This window comes from Falco naumanni, chromosome 5, assembly GCF_017639655.2.
Source record: "Falco naumanni isolate bFalNau1 chromosome 5, bFalNau1.pat, whole genome shotgun sequence".
In the NCBI taxonomy this organism is placed as follows: domain Eukaryota; kingdom Metazoa; phylum Chordata; class Aves; order Falconiformes; family Falconidae; genus Falco; species Falco naumanni.
This window is the reverse complement of record NC_054058.1, coordinates 36534130-36552521: the sequence shown is the minus strand read 5'-3', so window position 1 is coordinate 36552521 and position 18392 is coordinate 36534130. Positions and strand designations below refer to the sequence as shown.

Here is an 18392-nt window from a genome sequence, read left to right as displayed (position 1 = left end):
GTGATCTGATGAACTGCAGAATCTGTTAATATACACACAGGCAATTTTCCACTCTGCAAGAAGAGCAGTAGATTATATTCAAAGATGGGAGAAAGTAGAAGTGATCCAATGCTTGAAGCGCTCCCTTTGCTTCCCTCCTTACAGCAGGGAAACTTGAACCCAAGACAGACAGTCTTTGCAAGCTATTTGAAAAATGCAGACACACACTGGATAAGGAGAGGGTTTAAAGTGCACACTTTTATTTTCTATTACAAAGGCTAAAAGAAGCAAGTTTGGTTGTTTTTTTTTATTTAAGAACAAAAAAAAAACGTTGTTAAAACATCTACATTATTATCCTGATACTAGACCTTATGAAAGATACTAAGTTCTTTTTTAATAGTAAAGCGTGGTATTCTTAAATTATATTAATACAAAGACATATTAAAGGACTCAAAATCATTACTACCCAGCTCAGAACTGCAGCATCCCCTTGCTATCTTCTCCTTTCACTTGCTAAGACCCATCCATTTTTGACATACAGTTTCATACAAGCTAAGCAGGGTATTTTTTGGTTTTTTTACTTCCCTCTGTAGAAGGCCAGGTTAACTCCAATGCCGGTGTCACTTAAATCCCTGCCCCTACCAAAGCATTTGGGAAAAGATTTTCACCGAGTCCTTCAGCATTTAGCAAGTCTCTGCTCTGCATGAGTGTGTGCGTCTGTGGTTATTTTACAAGATTTACAAGATACGAGATTTTCTTCTAATGTTATAAAATTAAAATATAACTTCTTTTGTTAATAACCCTTGAATTTGATTCTGCACTGCAAAAGTCTCTTCTTCTCACATGACTAAAGAAGAGAGTTATCACAGGGCCTTGTGAACGCACCACTAAAGCGGCCCTACAACTTGTGGTTTGTCTGTTGTAGAGCCACAAGCGCCAAGCAGTTCTGCTGAGAGTACATAACGTGCTGGAGAAAACCCTCTTGGCTTGATCAAGCGAACCTGGGAAGTCAAGTGTGAAGCCTCCTGCCCTTCACAATGTCCCTTTAAATAATATAAGCAAAGCCTTATCATTAAAAACTTTACTTGCTAGTTAGTAGTATAATACTTTTTCACGAGATGGGGTTGCGAGGACATCCTAGGGGGTTTCAAAAATGTGAACAGGGAAACCCGTCCCATCTCAGAATTTATACCTATGTATATAAACCTCTCCCCTCTTTGTTACTTCCCTTCCCCTAACCCAAATAAATGTCTTCAAATTTAAACTGGGGATGCTGCGTTTCCTGGCCCAAGTCCTTTTCCTTTACCCTCATTTAAAAGATTCCTTTGATACCACACACATATAATATTATATAAAGTGATATATTTAATACCTGTGTATATATGCTTCACGGGAGGGGTCACATATATACACACTAAAACAAGTCTGGTGACAAAGTACTGCAACACCACAGACCAGGTTATCATATCAGGGAAAACAAAAAGAGATACTCAACGCAACCCCCGTAACCGTGGGCCTCCCCCACCTCACGCACACTCGCCCTCTCCCCGCCTTGGCCCTAACTCCGAACCTCCAAAGCCCTGCTGAGCAGCTGGGCTCTCACTGCAGAGATGGGGAGAGGGGGCAGTGACCCACTCTGTAACCTAAACAAGTTATCATATGAGAAATCACGGCGCAGCGAACGCTAGAGTCACACTAGAGATGCAGGTTTGTTTTAAAAATAAAAAAACACATTCCAGTGTTCCCGATCCAGATTTGCTTCCTTGGTGTCTCTGCCCCAGAAGAGCAGAACAAAATAACCCACGCGCTGACGCCTGCCTCCTCCCCTGTCTTTCTCTGTTTATACCGTTGACCACTTGGGCACAAGGAGCACCAGAAGGTACGATCCAGACAGCTACAGCGAAGGGCAGAGGAGAACACACAGCACCTGACCACTCAAAAACTGCCGTAGCTGATGCCGTGTTGGTCATTCTCTTTCCCTGCAGCACTACGGATCCTCCCCCATCTTGTCCTTGGGCAGAGATGGAAATAACCACTTCCCTCTTCTCCCAACAAGCCATCTGTGCATCATCAGATGTTACGGTCCTGGCCCCTTCCAGAGCAGATCTCAAGGTGCTGTATAGCTGGGAAAGGAAGCTCATACCAAACCAGTGACCAACACCTACATCTTAAAGGAGAGGAAACAAGCTCTGCAGGGAAGTGGCTGAGCTGCCCAGGGAAGTGGGCACCATCCCTGGAGGTATTTGGAAGTGCAGATGTGGCACCTGGGGACATGGTTTAGTGGTGGACTGGGCAGTCCTCGGTTAACAGTTGGACTCAATGATCTTAAAGGTCTTTTCCAACCTAAACAATTCTAAGCTCAGAGGCACATTCAGCTTACTTAGAGCAGACAGTATCTCTGGAAAGACCCAAGACCAGCATGCAGCGTGCTCTGCTCCTGGGCCGTTAACCACCTCAGTGGAGCTGATGCACCTGCCTGGAGTCTGGTTTAGAAAGGTGCCAACTGCCTCCATAGCATCCCCCGTATTTCCACATGCCGTCTCTCTTGAAGCTGGGAAGCCCAAGGATACGGGAGCAGGGAGGGGAAAGGGGGACCCAGCAATGCCAAAGCACTGAGCAGTTCACAGCCAGATTGTATTTACCATGGATACAGCACTGCCAGCCCCAAGGGCTCAGAGCTTGCTGTCTTGGGAGCCTCTGCATGAAAAAGACATCCTCTAGGAAGGCTGGGACAGAGATGTATTTGTGTTTGTGTGGATGGTGCCATCCATGCATGCAAAACCGCAGAGCACAGCTGGACTGCAGAAGAGAGGAGAGGGAAGCTCAGGACAGGACACACGTTTACTGCTTACAGGATGAGACTGCCAGAAAGGACAAGGCTGGCATACAGAGCAGCACTGCTTCCCACCGCTGCCACTATAAAAGCCAAAAGTCCTGGCACAGAGCTCAGCATCACTGGTTCCCCCATCACGGTGCACATCAGGCAGGACAGGAGCAGGCACACAGCTGGTCCCTACTGTGCCACTCTCTGCCACAGTCCCTGCCCGGGGTCACATCCTGGCTCCACTGTGTGTCTGCAAGCTCCCTGCCCCAGCTCCAAGGGGGAGGGGGCTGGACCACCAGTGCTGGTAAGTGCCCATCCAGCTGGATTCCCATTAGCAAAACATCATCCATGCTGCTCAATGGTGTCCTTTTAAATGGGTCCCCATCCAGTTCTTCTGGCAGTGCATGCTCTAAATATGCTCTAAAATGTAGCTCTAAATAACCAGTAACACACATAATTTAAAGAGCAAGGAGGGAACCCCCACTACCTACTTCCCTTTCTTCAAGACACAAGGCAACACAAAAACACGGGCTCCCTTTGATTACAGCCTTCCTCCTGACTGATATCGCTGCGTGAACTAGTGATACAGGGTGTGTCACAGTCTCCACTACACCTTCGAGATGGCTTCAATCTCACTTGCACCAGCCACACCAGCCAAAAAACAAACCAAAACTACCTACCTGGAATACATGTTGCACACTGAGAAAGACATCTAATGAGGAGTTAACCATTTGCTTTCTGGGTGCAGTCATCTGAAACAGTCTGAAGTCACCTACAATCCAGTTCCTGCTGCTGCAAGCAGTTTTATTACTTTGCTGCTTTTAGCTACACTCTCGACACCACATGGCTGTTACCCTCCTCAGCGCCAGTTGATGCCTCAGGGCAATAAAGACAGCAGAAGTTTAAGCCTAGATGTTTTAAGCCAGATCTAGTGGTTTTCCTTCTTTGAACCTCAATTCCTAATTCTTCCGGTACTGAACTCCCAGGAGAGCAGGCTGGCTGCAGCAGCGCAAGTGGGGCTTGCTCTACAGCTCTGAGAAAAGGAGCACATGAACTTCATGGTCACCTTTTCACCAGATGTCTGGCCCTTCCTCTCAGCTTTGTCCTCTGGACCTCTGCAGCCACACTCTGAATTGAAGGGCAGAAGAATGACACGAGGAGAAATTCTCTGATTCACAGCCCAGTACAGACTTGGATTCATTCCTTTGAATGAAGGACAGTGAAAACAAAAAGATGGGAGAGGAAGGAGAATTTGGAGAAAAGAAGAGAGAGAAAACAGATCACAAACTCAGTGAGCATGGCATTCGCTGGCCAAGGATAATCAAATTCACGATTTCATTCACCACTAATAAATCATCGTCTCATAATCTTAAAACGAAAGAAAAGAAAAAGTTCTCTTTGCGAGACACAGATCTCGCTCTCCCTGCTACTGCCACTCTCAGAAAACCCGCCACATGTTTCTCCAGCCGACAGGCTCCCCCCACAACCCTTACTATACGCCATCCCGCAATAGGAAGTTGTATTTCCCGAAGTCATCATCCCTGGGGCAGAGCAGCATGTCCTTGCGGGCCTTGGCCAGTTTCTGTTTCAGCACCTCCCTCCGGTCTAGCCACTCTGTCAGCTCGTCCTGGCCATGGGCATAGCGACACTCCTCTCCTTCGGGGCAGGTCTTGCTCTTCTGGAACCTGCCAGCACAAGCAGCACAATCAGGGGGGCACCCCAGGACAGGGTTTTGAGCTCCTCATCTGGGATACTCAATCCGGGCCTACCGAAACATGCTGCAAACTCTCCTTTCTAAGGGCAAAGTGATTCTCCTACAAACCCATGTGCAACCAGGGAAGGCAACATGGAGGCTGGGCATAGAAACAGAGCAGTGAACAGAGCAACGTCTACGAGGGGGTTTAGTCAACAGAACAAAACAATGTGAGCTGGAAGCAGACCAGCTGGATGAGGAGAAAGCACCACACAAGAAAAGAAATCCAGGTAACATCTACAAGAGACAAAGCCTTCTCTCTAACCATCACAAGCCTTCTGAAGACACCTCAAGGTGCTGATTCAGAGTGTGAGAGCCTTTTACACCGTTTAATAAAGCACCTGGGATTCCCCCAAGCATCAGGCCAAGCAGACTATTCAGCAGCCTGAGAGCATCCTGGCTATGGAGGGCACAGGTGCAGACATGAAGCTCGCTCTCCTTTTCTAAAGACACATGCTCGGGAATATATTTTACCACTCAGTAGTGTGGCTGAGCACCTCTGGGATCCAACAGCAGCCTCACCGTCACCCAAACCTGTCAGCTCATCCCATTCTTCCTCCAAGCAAAAGTCCCTGGGGACTCTGTGAGAGGAGGAGGAGGAGGCAGTGAAGGAAAAGGAGAGATGATGGAGGCCCTGCGTCTGTTGCCCCACTCCTGCAAGAGCAGCACAGGGGGGAGATGTGACAATGGTACCTTTCACAGAGACGGAATTCGCCCATGGGGAAGCGGTAGCTCCAGCAGCTGGAGTCACTGTCTGAGGTGAAGACCTTCTCCTTGTGCTTCTCCGACTGGATGTGCTGCTGCCACTGCTTCTTGCTGTTGCTGTTCTTCCCACAGAGCCAGCAGTGGTAGCCCATCTGACCAGTGCAGACAGGGCAAAGGGCCAGTCAGTGAGTTGTCACACCCGGCGGCCTTCCCCGTGCTGGCGCTGCCTCTCCCCCTCTCCTTCCAGAGCATCCTGGAATCTTCACTCAGTCTATGACTTCCTGCACTTTCCTGCCATGTCATTTTTAGGGCATCATGCTGCCACTAAGGGGGAGCAGAGATGTTCTGTTGATGTCTACCTACAGCTCAAACAGGCTCAGAGAACAGGGCAGCTCAGTTCACTGACATGGTCCTCCTGCTCTGCTGACAGCCCAGGTGGGGTCTGACTGCAAGGCCCCAGGTGCACAGGCAATGCAGGACTCTTCAGCACCACAAGCCCTTACACCAGCCACAACCCCTCAGCTAAGGAGACACATCTATCTCTGGTTTTCCCAGGCCTTTGTGCTCCTGACCCAGCTCTTCTCCAAGTTTCTCCTTTTCCAACAGGCCAGCAATGGCTCCTCCAGCTTTCCCAGGAGCAGGCAGGAACCTTGGGGAGAGGCTGAGCCCATGCAAAAGGGAACCTTAAGGTAGACTCCTACTGACATGAAGATTAACAGAAAAACCATTGCAGAGTCTTGCTGAGCCCAGGTCAATCTCAACCCACCTCATCTGTGCTTACTGTGCTGCCCTTGCTGTGCAGCTCCAAGCCATCCATTTAACCTACATTAGCACAGGCTCTTTCCCACAAAAGCAATGCAGTCCCTGCTAGCTCACACCTGGAGCACAGGAGAGGGGCAGACTGTCAGCACCGAGGAGGAGGAGGAGGGATGAAGGTCAAGAGATCAGCTGCTTACCATGATGTCAGCATAGTCAGTGGGCATCTGGATCTGTTTCTCCCCTTCTCGCGAGGTGAGTGGTGTCCCCTCTCCAGGCTTCCCAGGATTGTGTTTCTTTAGCCACATGTCATAGGTCTGCTGCATATCTAGTACTGCACAAAAGCGACCCGTGAAGTCACTCGGACAACCTCCCGCACCATGCACAAACTATGAGAAAAGAGGAGCACTGGCATAGCCCTTCCCTCCCCTCTCCTGTGCAGCAGCACCTGCCACCAGACTGAAGGCTTGTGCTTGGGTGGCCCAATGTCACTTACTCAGGTGAGAGGAACCAAATTCACACCACACCACCTGGCGTGACAGAAGCTACAGAAAGTATTCAGGAAGGAGGGAAAGTGCCCCAAGATCTCCGTGTACTTCACCCCAGAAGGTGATTCTCCATCAGGCCTGATCCTGCTTGACCTCAGCAGACATCTCACTCCAGCCAGGGAGCTAAGATCCATCCCTTCCCTCTAAGCCTAAGTTTCATCCTCAGCACTTGAGAGGGAGGAGAGCCCTTAAGCAAGCTGGCCACAGGAAGCACTGGGGAGGGAAGACCTAATCATAGCTTGCCCCAAGTTCAAAACCTGCCCGGAGGACTGCAGTCGATGTGTTTTGGCGCACTCTTGGTTTAAAACCTACTAATGGGAAAAGAAATTTTGGGTGGAAGCTCTGATTGCATATCTGCCTTTCCAAAATCAGCTCCGCAGAGAGGCTATGGACACATAAATGTCGGCAGACACCCATGCGATGCTGTAAGTGCGATGCATTAGTGATTTACTTCTCGCTAAATGGGTAATTGAGGAACTCAAGGCAATTGGGCATAATGATTGCAAATTCCCCCAAACTGAAACAACGCTGCTGTTTGTGGATACACCTTCATGCTTGAGCAAACACACCCAAACTGGTCTGATGTGCTTTAAAGGCTTCAGCAATGAAATTACTTGAACTGTAACAAATAACAGCATTTGGCCCAGCAGAGAGGAAGACCTTCTATCCAAGCATAAAGACTGAACAAACTCAGAGAAGGCCGGGAACCCTTCAAGCTTTCCAGCATCCTCCAACAGAGACAGGTGAGCACTTGGACAACTGGGCCTTGCAAAGAAAGTCTTTTTTCCCAGCTTGCTGTTGGTCTGAATAAACAAAGACTGTTGCCAGAGAGCTGGCCATCCAGGACATGGGCAAACCCCAGCTACCCCCAAAAAAAGTAAGTCGGGAGCCTGCATAATTAATTCCAGACAAGCTCCTCCACAAAGGCACCACCCAACAATGTTCTCATTCAGGATCTCAAATCCACCCCTTTGAGCACAATGCTGTGAGCCGGGAGTGCTGCAGCCCGAGAGCAAGGGATATGAACAGAAATGGGCAAAAAAGCCAAGGCAGATACAAAACAGACAAGAAAGATACAGGAGCAGCTACAGATCAGGACTGGTGCTTCAGCAGACCTCCATAAGGAGCCAGGCCTGGGACAGTACAGGCAGCTGGAGGCACAGCACAGGGTGGATTCAAATTGCTGCAGAAAGGGAGGGCAGCAATGGAGCAATGCAAGACATGGGACCAACGAGCACTAGTCTTGGAGCAAGGGACTCAAGATATACATGCACGTTTAAGAAAAAAGCAGCTCTAAATTACTGTAGATAGACCTGCCCCTTAATCCCACCTAAACTCATGGTACCATGAGCTCTGTCCAGCTCAGTCTCTGTTGCACAGTTTGCCTTAACAGACCCTGCATCCACTGCACATCCACTGCCCAAATGTCCCCTTCACTCTCCCTAAATTCTCTGCCCCATGTTTCCCCCACTCACTTTTATTTTCCTTCATGAAGGTCCACATGTCTCTTTCCTCAGGGCTGTGGGCGAAGGAGCAGTTGCCCACATACTGGCATTTCCGTCCATTTTGTGCATGGATACACAACTGTTAAAAGACAGAGAGCAAAATTTAGCATCTGCACAAACATTCCTTGCTAGAGAGAAAAGTGGGTTCAAAACACCATCTGTGACATTAAATTGTATGCAGGAGAGGTCACAAACAGGACACTTCGTATGTCATTAACTCATGCTTCTTTTCCTCAAGCTCCTGATGACACAAAGGGCAAGTTTTCCCTATAAACATGCAGGCAGCTCAGTTCAGCACCTGGCCTCTCTCTCTCTTGTTGCCATTTCCATAGGCAACCAGATGAGGGTACACTTAGCGCTGGCCTTGGGCGAGACAGCAGGGAGCAACCTGGATCGACCCAACAGTGTCTCCAGCTGGTCAAGTTGCTGGTCCTCAAAGGCAACTCATTCTTCAGCCACCTCCAAATGGGTGAAGAGTGGCCTTGAGGGCTACTTAGCACGCACACAACTTTTAGCCCACAGGTACCAACAGCATCATTGCCAGAGAAAATAAGAAGCTTTCCAAGCATCGTATTTACTGATCACCCCTTCTCCCCAAGTCCGGTCACCAGAGGAGGACAGCAGTGTGGAGACCAGCTGGCCCATGGGTTCTAGGGGGAAGACACAACACTGTTTGTCTCTGGTTGGGGCTCGGTGGGAGCTCAGGCAACGCACACGCTTGTTTGGCAAACTGCTGTGCTGCATGATCTGCAGCTCGGCTGCTGGCCTCATCTCCTACTGCAGCAGCTGTAAATAACTCTTGCTCCCCCACTCCAGCTTCTAGCAACTGGCCTGCAGCTGTAGAGTGCTCAAGGCCTCATGCGTGGCCTTGCACCTGCCTGCGAACTAACGGGCAGCAGATCCCACAGGGAAGGAGGAGAGAAGCTTTCTCCTCTCAGGGAAAAAGAAAAGGAGAGGGAGAGAGAAACTATCAATCACCACATTTGGGGCTGGGGTCGGAGGCTGGCTATCTGTAGTTTTCCTCACAGCATGTGGCTTTTTAACTGAGTTCTTAGCTTTGCTTTCAAAACACATTGTGAGCAAGTTTCACAATCTACAGCAGCACAGCCGCAGCAAAGGCAGGGATAGGCTTCTCCCAAGCACTCCGTCTCACCTCTCACCTACATTGAGAAACCCTGACCTAAGGGGAAACTTCAATCTTATTCCCAAACCCTGTGCCAGCCACTTCTTGAGATGGTGACTGCATTAACAGCAACGTCAGAAACTCTCATACGTGCGTAGCGTGGTTTAAACAGGTGCCGCTCCTTTTTCTGCTCCACCCTTTTGCTGGATGTGTTTGACATCTTGCTGTTGTCAGTCTGTCCTTGCCTCCCACCTCAGACAACACGTGACTGCCTCCCTGCCAGCTCTACACGGGACCAGCCCTCAAAGCACTGCACCATGGTAGGAGGGAATGGGAAGGGGCACCTGGCTGTGCCGGGCATGAGGCTTACATCATATTGCTGGGGGAAGTTGCGGATGGAAGGCAGTGGTCGGACAGACACCCACTTCTTCTTTGCTTTGGACATCACCAGCAGGACGCGACGTTCCTTCGTCCAACTGAATGAAGAAGAGAGAATAAATCAAGAGAGACAAAAAGAAGAGCAGAACAAGGTTTTGTTTTCCTAAGAGACCCTTAAATATTGACAGGTGACCAGATCCCCCTGTCCAGCTTGTCTCTGCACTATCCAGCTGCTCCCAGACACACACATCTGTGACAGAGAAGCCACAAGAAGGGTGTTTTAGGAGGATTTCTCCCTGTACTTATCACATATTTCCTGGGGTATCTCTTCTCATAAAGCCATAAAAATCTCCCCCAAGTCTCACACGGAATCACCAGGGATTACTAAACAACTGCATTACATCCTTTGACACAGACAATTAATGTGCAATTAGATCCACTAAAAACATCTGGGAATATTTTCTGCTTGAAAGGTGCAGTAGAAATGCAAGTCATTACAAGCACTGTCTTATGAACAGGTGCCAGGAAGTATTAGTTCTCCTGCAGCTCCGGCAAGCAATCACCAGGAGATACCCTGGGCAAAAACCCCAACTCTATTTAGCAGCTGCACAAGGAGATGTTATTCTTCCCATTCCAGGAAGTGATCCTCACCTGCTCACTTCCTCCAGCAACTGCCGCTTCTGCTCTTTTTCAACAAAGGTCTTACATTTGCAATAGGATGCTGGACTGTGCCTTTGCAGCTTGTGTCATGGGAAGTGAAGTCCTATAAACCCTTCCACCCTATCCCACTAGGCTGTCTGGGTGAGACAGGCCACAGTTTCCATGACCCAATGTAACTTCCCAGCTGATATTCCTCTTCTAGGGGGCTTATAAGAAAGATGGGGACAAACTGTTCAGTGGGGCCTGTAGCAATAGGACAAGGGGTAATGTTTTTAAACTAAAAGAAGGTAGATTCAGACTAGGTAAAATGAAGAATTTTTTATGATAAGGGTGTTGAAACACTGGACCAACCCAGAGAAGTGGTGGATGCCCCATCCCTGGAAACATTCAAGGTCTGGTTGGTTGGGGCTCTGAGCAACCTGATCTGGTTGAAGATGTCCCTGCTCATTGCAGGGGGTGTTGGACTAAATGACTTTTAAAGGTCATTTCCAAGCCAAACTGTGCTATGGTTTCATCACACTGAACATCCTTATGGGCCCCAAGGAGCCAGGAGGTGCAAACAGACAAGACATGCATCAGAGAAGAGCAACCAAAGCAATGAGAGAGCCAAGGAAACTAAAGGGAAGCAGAATACCTTGAATCATTGCTAATAGTGACCTGACAGAGATCTGCAAACAGCTAGGAATATAAACAAGGACAGACGAGAACTACCTTGGTGGCCTTGCTATGAAGAAATGATAGCAATTGTGAAAAAAGGGAACTGGGGGAGCTGGACAGCACACACCAGGACTAACATCTGCACAATGCTGGTAGCAAATATAAACATAAAGAGAGCTGGAAACTGGAAAACAGCTATCTGCAATGCTGGTATCAAGCGGTGAAAGGCTGTTAGGAGACCTTACAGCCTCTTCCAAAGAATCTGGAGAAGGTAAGAGGAGAAATTCCTGCCCTTGAGGAGGGGTGGGGGAAATAGAAGGTTGCATTGCTCACCAGTGGCGGGCTTTGGCACTGCAGTACTTGAGGTCTTTATCTGGCTCCACCAGCTGCCCGTTTCTCCAGCACTGGCCACATACAAACTTCATCTGGAGGTCAAAGGTGCTTGATGTGGGAGCCCGGGGAGAAGCCTGGGGAAGAGAACCACAACCTCAGGCAGAGCCCCGAACCACACCCCTCAAACTGCCACAGAGACAGACACTGGTGACTCCCTGTATGCCCACTGCCAGCGACAAGCCAGATTAAATCAGAGACAGCCCAGTTCTCCTCCACCACTGTTAGGTGGTGGCCTGTTGAGATACCACACAGAAACAAAACCACTACTTGCTTCAGCATGATTTCCTGGGCTTTGACATCTGGCCAAAAGCACAGCCAGCCAAGCAGCTTCAAGCACTGACCAGGCCTGGCTGTGAAACCCCTGCAGCGTATCTCCCTGTACAGACAAGCTCTGTGAGACCTGCCCCAGTACTTAATCCCCACTTCCACGCAGGAAGGGCAATCCACATCCCCCCCACTACCTGTGGAGAGAGCTCAGCCGACAGCCAAGAAAGCCCCTTTGGTAGGAAGCCAGGCCATGCCACAGCGTAGGACCCACCACTCCTGCTCTTTGACCAAGAGGCTCATGGCACATTCAGCATTTGACACCATGAAGTCAAAGCTGGGTCCTCTTGTTGATAGCCTTCCAAACCATTAGTGGGCAGGTCTCCATCTCTCACAGTTCCATTGCACCACGTTTCAGGGGCAGTTAATCATGACCTCTGGACAGAGGTACGACCATCAATATACGCATTTCATATCCTTTCAGTCACCTCACTTGGTTGGCCTTCTGCCTGTCCCTGTGAGAAGGCTGTCTTGGGATTATGACTAACGGGTTGCAGGGGAAGAAAGAGCCAGTTCCATATCACCACTGCCTTGTGTTTTCTGAGCAAATCTCTGGAAAGCCATTTGCATTCTATATTCCATTGGAAGACATGAGGCTGGTGTCTCCAGTTCATTTCCAAGCCAAAAAGCAAACCTGACTGGACACCAGTGGCCCTTGGCACAGGAGTATGTGAGGGTACAAGAGAACACCCTGGTCACTGAGCCAGCCATGAAGCACAAAGGTCATGTATCAGTAAAACAGTTCTCTGACTGCTAACCACATCAGCAGCCCATCCCAGCTGCCATGCCTTGACTTCTAACCCTGAGCATTTAACAGTGAGCAGACAGGCAAACCATGTCGCCAAGGAGCAGGCGTCTGACAGCGATTGATTAGAAGTAGCATGGACCGTATGTGCATCCCTTGGCAAAGGGAAAGCAGCAAGCGCAGCCAGTGCAGAATCAAAGCATCTCCCAGGAAACGCCATGTAAGCTACGGACTACCACTCTGCATCTTCCAGACGTACTCCTTTGGAGAAGCAGAGCTGACACAAAAGGTTCTCCATCACTGTGAAAAGCTGACCTCAGAGCTGACCTTTGCCTGTGCTGACTATGAGGCCATCACTGCTCTGGATGTCCCAGCAAAAGGACCCTTCCAAAGAGCCATCACCTCTCTTGAAAAGCAACAGCAATTCTGACCTACTGGCCTGCAAGACAGCCTTTCTGGTGGCATCTGCCACATGACTTGTTCATCTGTCAGCTTTCGCCAGTGCTGGTGACCACCAAGAACACATCAAAGTGGCCGGCTGCAGGATGAGCAGGGTTGAGACCTGGGATGTCACAGAAGGAAGTAAGGTGCCTCCCTTTCACACATGTGGCCTTTGAACAGTAGTTTTAATGTCCACTTGGTCTCCAAAGGAAATTATGCTACAGCTCACCACGGATCCACCAAACCTATAGGCCTAGGGTAACAAAATGGTATTGCTGGCACATTGCCTTTTATCAGCCCCACGCTATCTGCCACATAATCCTCCAGGCGACAGATCTCTCTCAGCACAGCCAGGAAGCTTGGCTCAAATCTACTGATGCAGCAAAAATAAAATCCGAGTGGCTCCAGAAGGCACAATAGATCAGAGATAAAGAAAATGTTTGTTTCTCAGGTAATTCCGGTGATCTGGGCTGCTTTCCCCACAAAATCTTAACCAAAAGAAGCCCTGTGCACTTCTCATCAGTCATGAAAACTGCTGGTCAATCCAGTGGGCATGTATGTTCCCAGGGAATTACGAGCCAATCAAAAAATCAAAGCTGCTGCTGTTGCTGCTACATGGCTGTATTTGTAAAGGCAAGACACATACCTGGCAGGCTGCTGATAACCAACAGTTTGGAAATTATATCACATGAGGCTCTAGTAGACAAAGCCAGGCAAAAGTGCCTCGGGCTGTGGCACCACCCCTTGCTATGAAGCCAGGCAATATAGTGTTAGCTACGCACTATGGCAACCAAACAAACAACAGTCTTTGGCACAACAGCTCTCCACTTCAGGCTTTGCAGAAAGCAACAGCCCCAGTACGGCCACTCATGTCTCCCAACTTCAGGAATCCCTCTCAGTGATACTGAAATGCTCTCTGGAGAAGCCATGTGCCTCAGGAGACTATATGAGGACCCCAGGTTTCTCAGCCACCTAACCAAGTCAGCTGTGCAAGTACCCCTTATTAGAGACTTTCCCTTTCTCTCCATGCTTAAATTGTTAATTCTGAGGCCAGTTTTATAGAGGTTCTGCAGCTGCCTAGTGGAGTAAAAGCAGAATAGTCCTCAAAACCCACAAAAAACAAGGGCTAAACCACATCAGTTCCTAGGGATGCAATGGGAGGACACCCAGCTACCTAAAACAGCCTCCCTGCTGACTGCCTCTTCAATCTGCAGCCACTGGGTCTACTCCTACAGCAGCCTCCACGGGACCAAATTTGTGGGGCCAAGTGTGAGATACCTGGCAGGTATTTAGCAAGCAGTACATCTTCTGCTTCTTGCTAAGTCTCCTGACCTGCATCATCACAGCTGCTAGGTCCCTGTATGCTGCCTGCCTCTTTTCTCCACAGCTAGAAAGCCCCAGAGGCTAACTGTGTGACAAAACTGCAGCGAAATCCCTGGGACCAACTTTGCTTCCAGTGACCAGAGGGCGCTGGGGTGAGTGTGGATCACATGGGATGGTGGGAAGGAGGGGTCTGCTTTTACAGCACTCCTGGGAAGTTGTCTTTGCCAGGCAGCCAACTTCGAAAGCTGGAAGGACGCTGAGAAAACTGAGTCACGTTAGCCTGCTTGGATGGGAGAAAATAATGGCAAAAGTAAACATCTCTCAACTGATACGTTAGTCCTGCCCCCGGGGTCTTCGGCAGCAAGCCAGTGTCTCATCCCAGAGCACAGCCCTCTGGCTCAGTACGGGCTCACGCCAAAGTCATGGTTTGCTATTGCAAACACACGCATCTGACCGACTTGACTGTCTCTCTGCATGGTACCAGTGCCAGGCGGCCAATCCCTACAGACAACTGATGATGCCACTGGTAGGCACTTTCTGACTGTACCAACAAGGCTGCTGCTTTGCCTCCGCACAAAATGATGCCCTGGAAGGGTGGAGGGTGCAGTCCTGCTCTGTGACAGGCATTTGTAGGGCATAACCAGACTTTGCCATTGGCCATCAGCCCCAACACTGCCCACAGTGGCCAGAAACTGTAGCTCTCTGCCCATCCCCTGTCAGCTGATGTAGCAGATGCTGGCATTTCTTTTCTTGACCCTCTGCCCCTGCAAGCCCCAATGGCCAGAAACAAAACTCATGCCCAGCACCCAGATCCCACTTGCTTCAGAGGACACGCTCTGACCATGCCTGCTGAGCAACGTGTTCTTCCAACAGCAGCACCTCCAGACAATGGTGTATTTGAAGCTGCAAGGCTTACAGGAAAACAGCTGTCCATCTCTCTTTTTTTTATCGCCAAATTATGCACAAAGAACAGCAAGACAGAGCTTTCTGGAAAATGCAGGCAGATCCACAGCAAGCAGGACAGAACCAGTCATTAGACTTCGCTATCCATGGAGCGGGGATTGCCGATATAAATCCAACTACTGTCACAAACTGCTGCAGATTTGGCACTTAGTTTCCTCCACTGTGGAGATGCAGGCAGCTGCCTCTGTCTCCACACCAGGTAGAAACAGAACAACAGAACATACCCAGCTCTGTCTGCAGGGACAACTCAGATCACCCATGCTCACTTCTTCTGTAATACAGGCTGTCAAAATTTGTCCTTTCAGTTTCCTGAGATGCTAGAACATATTCCTTAAGCAAGTCAGGCAGCTTTGGGACCTAGAGACCTTGGTTACTCTGGACTGTGGCCTCCCATTCTTCTTCCCCAACCATTTCAGACCACAACAGCAGAACAGGCTGCACAGGTATGTTGCTGACGATTTCCTCAAAGATGACTGCATCTCAGGCAGCATAACCAGTACATAGGTGGATACAGAACCCACTGCAAGCACCAGTGCAGTCACATGTATCATTTCTGTTGGACTAACCCATACCCACCAGACCTGCTTTTCCCCAGCATCAGTGCCCTACAGCCTTCAGAAAACCTAGCCAAAAAAAGCTGCTACACACTATGTGAGTGACTCAGATCCCTTTCCTATAAAACACCTCCCTGCAGGGTGTTCACAGGCTGCACCCAGTGCTGTTCTCTGCAGAGGCACTCCTGGATGAGAGGTTCCAGATAAAGGTGAACTATCTGTGACAGTAAGGCACAGGCCAAGGGGTGGCGAGCTCAGGCCTCCACAAGGGGAAAGCAAGCTGTCATGTGGGAACAAAAGGGTTTCACAACCATTTCCCCACCATTTTGCAGGGGAAAGAATTGCTCCTACATCTGAGAGCTTGCTAGGAGACATGAAGTTTCTCATCTCATCAGACATATTTTCTGAAAGTAATTAAAGAACAAAATACTCGCTGTTCTAATGGTAAAACTGCTTTAGTTCAACCTCAAGGCTGGGCTGGGAATCGTCCTCACTGTGTGGGCTCCACTCCTACAGAACAGAATAGCCTCTTGGGGTTAAAAAAAGGATAAGGCAGCACCACTCGTAGCCAACAGGATGGAATAAAGCAGACCAAAAGACGCTCTTTGCTTCTGACATACCTCTCCAGAAAAAGGTCTTAGCAGTTTTGGAGGGTGCAGCCAGAGGCACCTTCTCTCACAATGAGAGACATGTGGCACAAAGAGAGGCAAAGCTCACAGCCTCCTCCTGGCAAAGCTCCACTAAGATCTCTGCCCAGCCTCAAGAGCACCTGAGTTGCAAGCTCCATGCGCTCCTGAGTTTAGAGCAGTCCTATGGGCCATGAGTCATTTCTTAGTCCTTCAAACTGCCGTATCGTCCCTTGGCCACTAAAGGGCAGCAGGACACCTTTGGTCCCCATTCTGTGTGGCCATGGTCCCCAAAGTCTCCGATTTCACTAGCAAGGTGTGGCAGGCAGTACCATTCTCTGGACATTGCTCTCCCTGCTCTGGAGGCTTCACCCCACCACTGAACAGAGCAGGTAACAATGCTGCAAAACAAGGCACAAAGTTCATCGCTAGCACTGCAGCCAGGAAAGCTCTCAGCTGTCCTCCTCCCCAATGGCCAGCCTGGTCTGCATGAGACCTGTCAGGCACAGCAGTGGGAAGAAAACAGAGAAAATGCTGGAAAATTTGGGAGCAAAATCAGGCTGCAAGCTCTAGATGCACCTTACTTACCATGCTGTTGGCTGGTTTGCTGGCATGTGCCTCCATCTGCTGCCAGTACTTCTTCGATTCCTGCACGATATCTTCATGGGTCATTCCTGGGAACAAAAGGAGACAGGACTGAGCGACCCTGCTTTGGCCAAGAGAAGAGAGTTAGAAAAACTGAAACTCCCTCTTCAGTGTCCAAGTATTCTAGGACTGGACACAACACTGACCTGTATTTTGAGGACAAAAAACCTATAAAGCTAGAGAAAGCCACAGCAAAAAGTTAACGTGCTGCACTGGACCTGGCAAAGAAAGGGCTGAAGCAGCTCCCATCTTCTCCATTCTGCACCGTGACCCTCAGGGTACAGGTCCAATGGGAGAAACATACACAGCTCTTGTCAAAAGACTGAATTTCAAACAAAATTTGTTGCAAGTGACTGCCTACTTCCAGTCCCAGAAATCTGAACTAACTCAACAATATGGTGCAGAAATATAGTGGTTGTGAAAAAAAACCACCTCCCAAATATGAAAGGATGTCTTCCAATACACCAGCTCTCCAAAGCATGATCTGTCCCAAAGAGATGATCTGTGAACCAAAAGGCCCATGTGCTGGTTACTTATAATATTTTGGCCTCTTTTGCAACATCATTAGTGAGGACAAAGACTCTGTGATTTCCACTGATGGAAGAAGACAGCAAGATATGTCTGTGAAAAGGCACATTGAACAAGAAAACAGTCCTGCCTGTCCACATTTTCAGATCTTGGGAACCTTTACTTCACTAATACAATCCTTTATCCCCATGAACAAAGCCACAAGCTCTGTAAAAGCTCAGATGGCTGTGAAATGCAACAGCCCACCAGTTTCAAATGCAAGCTGCTAGGAATGATGCCTCTTTCCTATTCTTGCCAAGCAAATGGTGCCCACATCAAACTCTCTGCTCCAAAGCTAAAGCATTCCCAAAGAATGGAGACGACTACCTTTCATCTCTGTTTCCATAATGAGGGCTACACTTAAGAGAGGTAATAAACTACCACTCCAGGAAGGCAAACTCATGCAGAAAGCAGGCTTATATCTACAGCCCTGCAGAAAAAAAACAAAAAGGTGATGGCTCTCCCATTGTTGGAGAAGATGGGAATAAGCACAAGGTTTAAAGATCACCTCTGCAGCTAAACTAATGGCTTGTTTCATCTCCCTACCTTCCCCTCTGGAAATCACTTCTTCAAGTAAAGAAGGCAAGAAGCAAAAATCTAATGATGTCTTCTACAGGCTGAAAAGGAAGGAATAGAGAGAGGGAAGGAGGGAGCAAAGAAACTTTTTCTAAAAAAATCACCAACAAAAATAAATCAACCACGGGGCGGGGAAAAGAGCAAGATGCTTGAATATTAGAGTGCTCAGAGTACTACGGGCAAGACCACAAGCATGCAGGGCAGCAATGATGGCCTATGGCTCACAGGCAACATGCTGTCTTAGAATCTCTGGTGGTGTAATTTTTTAATTTCCTGCAGCCACAAGTGAGGCCAAATGGGAAGAATAAAAGATGGTTGGCACAGCGTGCTACTTGTTCATCACTGTC

General features: G+C 48.9%; 1 protein-coding gene across 8 annotated transcripts in view; it reads right to left on the bottom strand.

Annotated features, from left to right (window-relative positions):
- Positions 1-211: 211 nt before the first annotated feature.
- ZC3H7B (zinc finger CCCH-type containing 7B) overlaps positions 212-18392 on the bottom strand; it is a 52542-nt gene continuing 34361 nt past the window's right edge. For all 8 annotated transcript variants that reach the window (XM_040594528.1, XM_040594527.1, XM_040594531.1 and 5 more), the window contains exons 17-23: positions 16846-16931; positions 11222-11355; positions 9564-9669; positions 8041-8149; positions 6218-6351; positions 5250-5413; positions 212-4488 (exon numbers count right to left, since the gene is read on the bottom strand). In XM_040594528.1, the coding sequence (XP_040450462.1) occupies positions 4296-4488; positions 5250-5413; positions 6218-6351; positions 8041-8149; positions 9564-9669; positions 11222-11355; positions 16846-16931 (926 nt within the window). In that variant the 3' untranslated portion in view covers positions 212-4295. The remainder of the gene's footprint in view (positions 4489-5249; positions 5414-6217; positions 6352-8040; positions 8150-9563; positions 9670-11221; positions 11356-16845; positions 16932-18392) is intronic.